The 12,159-nt window shown below is 27.2% G+C and overlaps 1 protein-coding gene and 1 long non-coding RNA gene across 2 annotated transcripts; one reads left to right on the top strand and one right to left on the bottom strand.

Moving 5' to 3' along the window:
* Positions 1–3,523: 3,523 nt before the first annotated feature.
* LOC107948640 (uncharacterized) lies at positions 3,524–6,024 on the bottom strand. Its single transcript, XM_016883262.2, has 3 exons — positions 5,690–6,024; positions 4,122–4,327; positions 3,524–4,036 (listed from the first exon to the last, which is right to left on the bottom strand). The coding sequence occupies exons 1-3, from the start codon at positions 5,777–5,779 to the stop codon at positions 3,769–3,771; spliced, it is 564 nt and encodes a 187-aa protein (XP_016738751.1). The 5' UTR covers positions 5,780–6,024; the 3' UTR covers positions 3,524–3,768.
* A 1,992-nt stretch (positions 6,025–8,016) lies between these two features.
* On the top strand, positions 8,017–9,752 carry LOC107949333 (uncharacterized). Its single transcript, XR_001697708.2, has 2 exons — positions 8,017–8,363; positions 9,583–9,752. It is a non-coding gene; the product is annotated as an uncharacterized lncRNA (long non-coding RNA).
* The last annotated feature ends 2,407 nt before the right edge of the window (positions 9,753–12,159 follow it).

Raw genomic sequence — 12,159 nt, 5'->3', positions numbered from 1 at the left:
TGTTTAAATTTTTTATTTTCTATTACTTTAATGCAACTAACTTCTTAAAAATATAAACAAAAAGACTTCAGTATCAATACATGTGGAATTAGAAGTGTCCATGAGTCAGGCTGAGTTTAGGTCGAACCCAACTAAAATTTTAGATCCGTTTGCTAGGCCTGGACCTAACCCGAAAAATGAGTCTAAAATTTTGTCTAAGCTCGATCTAAATAAAATGCTAAAATTGAGCCCAACCCACTCATATTAATTTTTTTTAAATATAATACATCAAAAATATTAAAAATTTAAAATAAATATTTCTCAACAAATTAAAATATATATATACTGTAGCTGCAACATCTGCAACATCTTCAGCTTGTCGAGTAGTTTCGCTAAGGAGAATTCTTGCATATTTTAATTAAAAACAGATACGTGTAAAGGAGATATTTTATGACAAAAGATTGATATGGCAAAAAAAAAAAAACTAGCTTTTAATGGTAAGAGTCAAGTACATCAATATTTATTATCATTTTATTTGAAGCCTTATTTTTACAGAAAAATTATTTAAAAGGCTTGCGATACAAATGAGCAAGTTGCCAACATTTTTACAAAATTGAATCCGCAAGCAAAACACGACCTTTTCAAAGAACAATTTGCTGGTTGTAGCTTTGAAGAAGGGGGAGTGTTGAACATTGATTCACCTTGATTCAAAGCTAACCTATTATATTAGAGTTAGCTGGATCCTTGACAGAATGTTTTGTCAAACTTTGTTGCTAATAATCAGCTTAGTGAGTTTTTTTTTTTTTTTAGATATTGTAGACTTGTTAGTTACATGTAAACCTATTTATAGAAGCACTAAATTATCCTCATAAAATTTACTTTTGTTTTTTGTTTTTATTATGCAACTATTTAACCTTATACTATTTTATTTAATAATAAATTAATGCATTTTCTTGTAAATTAATGCATTATTTATTTTCGAATAAATAAATTGAAATTGGTAAACAACAATAAGTGGATACGTTTTCTTTTTTGATCGAAGTGATAGAAAAAAAAAAAGAAATATATTTTTTTATTAAAGCATCTTACTATTTTTTATGGGTTAGGGGTAAATCTCACCAAAATTATAAAAGAAAAAGTATAGTAAAATTATTATAAATATAACTTTTTTTTTAAATAAATAAATAAAATATAATAGGCAAATTATAGTTGAAATGTTTCGTGAACTTCAAACTTGAATCGTAAAACGGATATGAAAATACCCAAAAAAATATAGTTGAAATGTTATTGGAAGAATATATCAAAGAATCAGATAATTTTATTCATTAGTTATTATTGTTTCAATTTTGGTTAAAGTAAAATGAACCAAGGTCATTAAAAATAAGCGTAAAATTAGTTTTGTGTACATTCAGATGATATTTGGATTTGGATTTTCTAGTTACTATATGTAACTAGATATTTTAATTAATTAGTACTACTCGTTCAAGTTCGAAAGTTCATTTAAAATTTAAGAGAGTTTAAGTAAAAAATATTATACCTGCAAAATGGACTTGGATAATTAATTAAGCCTGATTAAAATATAGGTCAGGTTCATGTTCAAAGATTTAGTCGGGTTTGTTTCTAAGTGTAATATATTATATTATGTTATTTTTATATATTATGTAATTTATAACAAATACAAAAATTAAATTTATAATATTATTCTGATATAATGGTAATAATAAATTGATTTATATTTTGAAGTAAAAGTGTAGATAGGTGAGCTGGGGTGTTCGACAATGAATGAAATAGATACAACATGCTACCGCCATGTCTGGAAATGAGTAATGTGTGACTTGCATGATTAGATATCTAGTAATGTTGGTATAATATGGGGAAAAAATATAGTAGAAATATTACATAATATAAAATGAAAAGAAAAATAAATATGATATAAATATATAAGGTAAAAAGCAGTACAAAACCTTCTGTATTGTATTATAGATTATATTTTAGTTTTTTTATCGGAAAAATGGGTAAATTAATTTCTATATTAGATGAGTGAACAAAATAGTTTCTCTGTTAAAGTTGCACCACAAATGCTAATTTCGGTATTTATATATAAAGTATAATAATAAATTTAGCCTTCAACCTTTACACTTATTCAATTTGACCCCACTCTTTTATCGGAAGTAAATTAGAATATTTTCAAACTAATAAGGCTAAAGGACTAAAAAAGACCATAGTAACAAATTTTAAGAAAAAATTAAACCCTTCTAAAATTTAAAATTATTAAAAAACATAAAAATTATAAAAAAAATTCAAAAAATTTTAAAATTATAAAAGTTTCATTAAAAAATAACAATACTGGCTCAATAAAAAAATAGAGGTCTATTTTTTAAAAAAATCTTATAACCATTAGATTTTAGCAGTTGGTATTGTTATTTTTTTAATAAAGAATTTATAAATTTAAGATTTTTATAATTTTTTTATAATTTTCATGATTTATTTAATAATTTTTAAATTTTAAAAGGCTTAATTATTTTTCTTAATTTGTTACTATTTTTTTACCCTTCATCCTCTTTAGATTCAAAATTTTCCAATTTATTTCCAAGAAAATAGTAGGAGTCAAATTGAATAAATGTGTAAAGATTAAGAGCTAAATTTGTTATTATACATTATATATAAGCACTAAATTTTAACGGAAGAACTGTTTTGCTCACTCATCTAATATACTGTGACTAATTTACTCTCTTTTTTTTAATAAAAGAGATATAATGCAATCTAAAATATAGTACAAGAAGTTTAGTGATACTTTTACCGATTATATGAACATATCAAACTTAATGTAATACAAATTATTGAACTTGTGAAAAGTTATATAAATCTAAAATACTTTGTGACAAAAGAAAAATACACAAAGACGTCACAATTAGTTTAAACTAGTATGGTTCTCTACCACGTTTCAAATTGAGTTAATTGTTTGTTGATCAAATTATAGAAAAATATTTGAAAGTTAAAATATATTTCAAGTTTCTGTACTCTTTGAGTATTTAGAATTTAGTCTTCCTACTTTAATTTTTAAGAATTTAATCCCTCTTTTTTTAATTTAAAAATTCAACTCCAATTGTTGGCACCATTAAATTTTTTTGTTGAACTCATTGAAATGATATTTTAATTTTTTTTTAAATACTCAAATAGTAACCATGTAACAAAAAAAAGCATTTTAATGGACGTGATTTTAATAGATAATTTTAATGGTATTAACTCTTAAGAATTATATCCTTACTTTAATTAAAATAAAACATTTATGCTAATCAATGACATTGTAAAAATTGAGGTACTAAATTATGCCAAGAAGTTGAAGTATAAAGATTAAATCTTAAATTGAAGCTTACTATAGGAACCAAAATTGAAACTGTGACGAAAATTGAAACTTGACCATTGAGAAGACAAGGGCCTTCTAAATCAGGCTTGGGTTTATTTGTTTAACAAATAGCAAGCAAACCCCATTAAAGATCATGTCATTCATTCAAAAATACATAACCAGCATTGCATGAAGAGCTGGAAAACAAATGCCAATCTTTTTGTTATTTGATTGTATACAAGAAACTTCACAAAATTTTACAGAACCTTGGACTGGGGACGAAAATGAAATTAAAAAATTTATGAATATTATATGAAATACGATCTATCTCCTATATCGAAACCTTAAAGAACACGAAATGGAAGTCAAAAAAGAAAAGAAAAAAAACAGACAACGAAGTAAGCAAAATGATGGCAATGGCATAGAGTTCATGAGGTCATAGCTTATTTGTAGGCTCCCATGCCGACACCAGCCTCTCCGCCGCCACCGTATGGCCGGAAGCTGTTTTCCCTAGCATTTGAATAGCAAATATAGTAGAACTTATTGACAATAGCAGTCAAGAAAATGAAGGCAGCCCCTGCACCAAACACTCCCTTCCTCAAAGTTTCACAAGACGGTGGCTGCTCGCTGAAGATGGTCCGGTATTTTGTGTGGTATGCATTCCGTACTGATCCCGCCAACAAACATATCTCGGCTATTAGGAAAAATAACCTGTCATACACATGCAATTCAAAGAATGAGTGAAACCATTCAAATAAGCAAAAACCATAAATTTGACCTAAAGTTGGTTACATACCAGCAAACAATGAAAAGGATGACTGCCCAAGCCCTTGAACCACTAGGGTTCAAAGCCTTTCCACAGCAAAAGCATCGGCTGGCAACCATTATAAGGGCTTGGCTAGCCATGAGGAACAAAAATGCACCAACACCATAGCCAGTTGCTATGTCTGAGTTATATACACAATAGTTGTATTGAATTTCATTATCCTGCACAATCTTGGCCTGCCATTAAACATGCACCCAATGTTAGCTGCTTTGAGTTGAAGCGGAATAAAAAATTCTTCTCATGTTGGATATATACCTTTGATCCCGATAAAAGTATCATGGAGGCCCTTATATTATGAATCAGCTTGTATTTTGTCTCCTCTACTCAGAAAATAAGCATACTAATTCCTATATGTTAGATTAAAGAGCAAACAGGTCTTTCATGTTGAAATTTTTATCCATTTTTATTGTTAACAACTAACATAGCAAACGCCACATGTATCTCGTGCTGACGTGCAAAGACTAGTTTTTAACAGTAGAAATGAATGAAACCTTTAACAGAAGAACTATTTTACTCTTTGATCTAAAGTACAGGTACTAACTTGCCCATTTTTTAAGTAGAAGAGGCAAAATACAATCTGACTCATAGTACAAGAACCTTCATGAGACTTTTACCCTTTGATTATTTATTAGAATACTAGAAGGTGTTAGAAGATCAGCTATCATACTTTATATTAAACTATCATATAGGGTACAATAAACAAAAAGCAAGATCTTGAAGCTTGGTTGTCAATAATTTAGTCAACATCACCGATTAGATCATAAAATATTGTTTCAAAAGATGAAACAGTTTGGCTTCTAAATCTAGCAAAGACTAGTTCTTCCATTAGACCCTGGGGTGAAAAGCCAATGTGATGGGGTAAATTTATAAAAGTTTGGGGTTCAAAAAGCTAAAGAATTTATAAAAGTTCTGTATTAAAATGGCTTAATTGATTTTTTAACTTTTTGAAAGGAGCAAAAATGTAAAATTTCAATCTAACAAAGGGATTAAATTGAATTATTAACATTTTGGTGCGGCTAAAGTTAAAGTTGCACAATTTAACCAAGGGGACCAGGCACCTTTTTTAAGTTAGTGACAGAGGATAAAAACCATAAACTCAGATCTACTATTTTTATAGAAATTCAGCTGAGATCTGGTGAAGTTCATACACAATTGAGAATTATAAAAATGATGAAATCAATTTCCGTTACTATTTGATTAGCAGAAAGAGAATACATATATATGTATGTGTATGTGTATGTGTATGTGTATGTGTATGTGTATGTGTATATATACAGACACACAAAAGATCAAGCTTGAATACAGTGTTTCTTTTCTTTCCCAGAAAATTCTTACATGAAACAAAAAACCCAGAAAGCTAAAATCAAGATTTACCGCTTTTTTTCAAACAAAAGGACTCACTTTCTTTCATTTTCCTTCGATTTCCAGGAAAAAAAAGGTTGCAAACTTTCAGTATACCCAGAAATCGTATGAACTAATTGTGAACCAAAACAACCAAATCCATAAAAGAAAGTGAAGGGGAAAGTTAGCAAACTTACAGTGCTTCTTCTTTGCTCAGCTGCAACAGCTAAACCAAAAGCAATGAGATCAAGAACAAATACAGCAATCAAAAGAAGCTTAGAAGCCATGGATGAATATATGGAAAGCTAAGTTGAAGAACCCCAAACAAAGGCTTCTTCTATTTTTCCTTTTGCTTTGTTCTTTCTCTTCTTCAAACTCCCCTTGTAGCTAAATATACAGAAAAAACACTATATTATTGAACAAGCAAGGCAAATGATTAAATTTGAAGAAAAAATATGTATTTTTTAAAAAATGTAATTTCAATAAGAAACTGACACATCACCTTAACTTTGAAAATGTGTTTTCACCCTCTTTGTCAAAAGAAAAAGAAAAAAAATTATTTATTTCGATTTTATATATTAATATTTAAAAAAATTATAATGACAAATTTAGTTCATAATATTTATATATTCTGTCAATTTGATTCTTATTTTTTTAATTAAATTAGATTATTAATTTTTTTAAAAATGTCAAATTATTTTTTTAACAAAAATATTGATTAAAATTTAATTCTTTTAACAATGTTGGTATGACAAGATATATGATAATTCACGTGTATTTTATGTTGATATAATATTATTTTTTTATATATTACATCGATAAATAATTTAAAAATTATAAAAAATTTAACCAAATAAAATATAAAATTAATTTAAAAAATAAGAACTAAATTAATAAAAAAAATTAAAATGCTAAATTTATTATTAAGAGAATAAAAATAGGTTGTAAATTACTGAAGGGATGCTTATTGGGAAAGCAAAGGCAGTTGGGAGGGGAATTTTAGGAGGGTTCAAGAAAGGGAATAAATACCCGCTATAATTAACTGCCTTTTTTGGAAGCCCTGGGCGTACAACATTTTGCAGCATGAGGTACCAACATCTACAGCTTGTATTGCACGAAACGGAAAGGGTGATTCCATTGTTCATGACGAAGAATTGATACCCACTAAAATAGAAGTATGTTTTGTTTTTCAATTTTAAATTAAATTAGAAAACATCTTTTCTCATTCCAAAAATTTAATGAATTTTGATGATTATTATGTTTTAATTATTTAATTTTAAAAAATTACAAAATAATTATTAAACTATTCGAAAGATTTCATTTAAGTCATTAAGCTGTTAAGTTTTTTTTTTAATTTATCTAGTAAGCTCCAATAGATGATTCGACTATCAGTACAGTGAATCAATACCCATTGGTGCGTAGAATAGAATATCCTAAATCTAAGTAGTCCTAATGGTTAGTATTAGAGATCAGAGAAGAAAATTATTTGGATTTTAACTCACAAATTTGTAACGTTCAAAACTATTTAATAAAAAAAAAAGTTAATTGTAGAAGAGAAGGGGAATGAAAGAGCTTTTGATTTGTGTAATTGGTGTAAATAGAGAATGTCATATAGCGATTTTACAACCTAACAACTTAAATGAAAACTTGTTAAAATTGTTGAAATTGAATAACCAAAATATAAATTTACTAATAATTTAGTGACCTTTGAGTATAATTTACCTATTTTTTTATTTTACAAAATATAGATTTAACAAAAAGTAATTCTTTAAGATAATCACCTCCCCACGAGATTTAAATAAAAAGATAAATACACTTTAACGCGCTCGAAATTATATTCTTTTATTTTGACAATAATGTCAATATTAACTAAGTTAAGATCCAATCAATAATAAATTACTATATTTATTTCTTTAAATAAATATAATTAAATAAATATTAAAATTTTATGTATATAATTAAAATATTTTATGTGTAAATTACATTAAATTTAAATTGATATATAAAATTATTTATTTATTATTATAGACAGTATTGATTGTATATTTAATATTGTCTTCATCGTAATAACATGACAAAATTGATGGCGAAGAGAGTGTCGGTGAAGAGAACTAATTGCTTTCACCACGGAAAGGCGACAACTCATAAATCAACCTTTCGTTTGTTGGACACGTGAAAACAAAAATATTTCCCCTTTTAAAGTTTTAGATCTACCACGTGATTAAAACGACGGCAAATGGAGATTGCGTATCCTTGCCGACGAAATTAAATCTGTCATTAGAAACAAGGATTTCTTTCGTCGGCACTGAATACAGTCTGGATACAGGTAATCATTCTATTCCTTCTAACCAATAATATTTTGCCAAGTTGGATCGTTAACATGTGTTAGGCCGCTGAGAAATTGTAATGTCTTGACTTTCGTCAAGAAAAAAAGGTCAAGTAATATAATTTTAAAATATTATTATGATATTTTAAAAAATAATAAAAATATAAAATGCAATATAAATTTTTTAATATTTATATTAATATAAAATGAAATAAACCCTCCCCCACCGTCTTCCCCCCGTCGTCCCTCTCCCTTTCCGCCACTGTCTCCCCTTCCCCTCCATCTCCTTCCCACCCCCCACCGCCAAGAATGAAAGAGTTAAGGAAATCCCAAATTTTACTTGCTAAAAAATTTGCAGACTTTGATACTTGATGGGTGTACGACTGTTGAAGAGTTGCCAAGAGATGTACAGAACTTGAGCGATCTCACTATGCAATCGATAACCACGAAACAGAGGTTTCTACCCGAGAATGGAGTGGGGCGCTTAATCCGTTTGAGGCTTTTAGCCATTACTAGATGCCAGAACCTGAAATATTTGCCTCAAGGTATCCATTTCCTTACATCCCTTACAACATTGATTTTCAGAGATTGCAACACCTTGACCTTATTGACGGTTGAGAGGGTTTTTATTTTATTTAATATTAATATAAATTTTTTATTTAATCTTTATAATACATTTTATATTTTTAATAATTTTAGTTTATTTTTAAAATTTTTTAGAATAATTATTAAAAAAATTTAAATATGAAAAACATATATATTTATATTTTAAGGATAAAATTAGTTCTTAACCCTTTAAATTAATGTATCACGTCATCATTTTAATGTGAGATAATAAATGAGTGGCACCAATGTAACAATTAGTAATGGCTATTACATACGTTTTAAAAGTTGAGTGGTCAAAACTAGGGATGAGTGTTCCATCGAATCGAGTGAAAAAAATTTAAGTTAATTGAGTTAATAAGTCCTATTTTATCATCTTAACTCGATTTGAAAATTTTTTAAATCGAGTCGAGTGAAATGAAATTCAATTTAAGTAGAATCGAGTGAAATTGTTTGAGTTAAATTAAAAAAATATAAAATGTTTAATTAAATTCTTGTTACAATATAACTATTTTAATGTTAGAGAGTATATAAATTTGAAACCATATATATTTGAAAACTTTTTTAAAGCAAAATAATAATAAATAAGAAACTTTAATATGACAAACTTGAATAATTAATTAACTTATTTAGACCCCAAAATTATTGTTTTAGAAAATTTTCAAAATTTTAACTTTCTTTATATATTATTTAGATTATTTATATATTTTTTTAAATAAAAAATTTTAGAATTTTTGTTGAGACATTCGAGATGGTAGAATATACAAATAGTGAAAGCCATTGTTGTTGGGCCATCTAGGATGGTAGAAAATCTAAATCGTGAGAACCATCATTACCTAGCCACCCAAGATGGTAGAACATTCGAATTCTAAAAGTCATCGTTGCCGAGCAACCTAGGATGACAAGAGTAAAATAAGGGCTATGGAATGTTGATGAAATTGGTATGTATTTATTCATATATATGAAATATGCATATGGTTTGTAAAATGAGAATGTGCATAATTTTGACATTATACATGAATAGTAAATGAAATGGTTGAAACTTGGTCATATAATGATTATGTACTTTTTATGTTAATATTTTTGTTTTTATTGACTTGAATCATGAAAGTACCATTAAGTTTTATCGCTCAACGTAAAATTTATTTATTCCGTGTGCAGATATTTGCAGATCTCGAAAACTAGAGGAATAATCTAGCAACCGATCTGCAACTTTTGACTTAGTAACGTTTGTATAGTTTCTTATATTTTGTTATATGAAATGTACCTAAGGTTTGAGTCTGTTGTGTAATGTAATGGTCATTTTGAAATCATGATGGTTTGGTTTAGTTTGTGAATGGTGAATTTGTTAATTTGGTTAGTAATGTCATAAGATTGGTGGTATATGAAGTGTTTAGAATGTGTATTATGCTCAAATGGTTTGAATATGTTATAGGCTAATTTATTAGGCTAATATGAGTTGGTACCAGTTGGCTACTTGGGAAATAGTAGGTGACATTGCAACTTCAGACCCTAGTTTTGAATATTTCACATTTTATTCCTCATATGATCTTAGTTTATTGAAGGAGTTTTCGTAAACTCGTCTAAATCCCAATTTTAATTATATAACATATTGTAAATATGAATTGAGCTTAATGACATGCGTAAATTGTTTATTTGATTTGTTAGTGTGATCATAGTTGCTTCGATAATGAATGTGACATCCCATAACTTGAACTCAACGATCGAGCCTAGTATGAAGTGTTACAACATCGGTTAACGAAAATAAAGTACAAATACTTAATTGAACATTTTGAAACTTTAGATACCACGCTAGATCAAACCCCAAAGTACAGGGCCATCCATACCATTAACCCAATTACAAATAATTAATCGCAACTATCACTTAAGCATTTTTGGGGAAAATATATTTGGAAAAAATATATATAATATTTACATATATAAAAGTGAAATTAAGCAACTTATTCATTCTATAAATGTAGTATTAGGCCGAAATATATGGGGCTATGATTAGGACAAGTTATCATATGAGAACATTCTCTTATTTTTATAGAAATCAATCACTGCTTGAAGGCCCAAAAACTGTTGTCACTAAATAATAATAATAATAATCTTTATCTTGGGCAAATATACTATTTTATCCTTGAATTATATTTCATCTTAAAATGTGATATTTAAAAGAAAAAAATTAATTTGATTTTCAAAATTTCCTATTTTTTAAAATATAATTATTTGATTTTTTTAATTTTTACTTTTCCCAGATTTTTAGAAATAGTTTCGTATTTTTATTTTGTTTGAAGTATTTTTTTCCAAAAATTATGATTTTTAGTTTTTAAAAAATTCAAAAACCAAAAAGTTTTAGTTTCTATGAATTTTAAATATAAAATGTTAAAAAGTATAATTCTTTGAATTTTTTTAAACAATTTGCATATTCTGTTTTTTACATATTTTTTTAAATATTTATGCAGTTTTTGAAATTTCATGAATTTTAGAATATATATGTTTTATTTTATTTTTTAAAATTCAAAAAATGAAACTTTTTAATTTTAAATATTTTTCATTCTTTATTTTATTACATTTGTATTTTCTAAAAAAATTTGTGATTGAATTTTTTATTTTTGAAATATTTTTAATATATTGATTGTTTCTCATGTGATGAAAGTGGCATGTATTAAAAATTGTTCAAATTAAATTAAATTTTTATATTCAACAAATAAAACGTAACCTAAATATTAAATTAATTTTTTTCCTCCTTAATTGTAAGATATAAGATGATATATAGTTTTAGGGCTTAATCATATATATATATAGAATGATGTTTCAAACTCAAGTTATTTTTAAGGAAGGTGAACACTCGACCAATAGATTATATATTTTAAGTAAAAGAAGAAGTGAATAGCATTGTTGTTTGAATAGAAATGGGTTGGCTGGTCAAACTAATTGGATCGGATCGGAAACAATATGAACCGATTAAATCATTTTTGTAATGATTTAGTTTAATTGAACTAAATGGATCGATTGAATTAATTAGACCAATAAATTGATAGTTTAACCAATTCAATTACCGATTCAATTCTAAAAAAGTTGATAGATAATTATTCTTTTTATTTTCTCTGCTAAAACAATTGCCGCTAAAAGTATGGGTGTTTGGTTGTTCTTTTCAATTTGGTCAAATTGAAAAAATTGACACCCTAAACCCTAAAAAAAGACATTTCCCTGTTTCAAACAATTAACGTTGAATTCATCAAGTAAATACAAACTAAAGCAGAAGACATTACCTCACGCATAGAATTTGTGAAACACAAATCGGGGCTTGGACACTACAATAACACTTGGTTTTCCTTGACTGACTTGTTGTAAATGAATTTGAGGTTGAGATACTAGATTTCCTACACCTATATCTTCCTCCATCCATTTATTTTACAGAAACACACAAATCCACCAACAATAGTATTCTACGGGAAGAAGACAATGACAAATTTTCTGATTTAAATATATACAATAAAATAATGCCATAAGTAAAGAAGGAAGAAGAAAGTCAACAATGTGTCTGCAAAAGAAATCATAACTATTTGAAGTAAAAAGCAATTATTTCTTTTATTTTTAATTTTTAGTAAAAATACTTAATGGTATGTTTCATATCCGGCCCCTGGCTGAAATAGGCGATACATGTTGCAATTTTTGAGGGCCACACGCCCTGCCATGTTAGAATTAACATCGTCAGAGGTACTAGATTGG

This window comes from Gossypium hirsutum, chromosome A04, assembly GCF_007990345.1.
Source record: "Gossypium hirsutum isolate 1008001.06 chromosome A04, Gossypium_hirsutum_v2.1, whole genome shotgun sequence".
NCBI classification, from domain to species: Eukaryota; Viridiplantae; Streptophyta; class Magnoliopsida; order Malvales; family Malvaceae; genus Gossypium; species Gossypium hirsutum.
The sequence above is the reverse complement of the archived record's forward strand: the minus strand, read 5'-3'. Positions and strand labels throughout refer to the sequence as shown.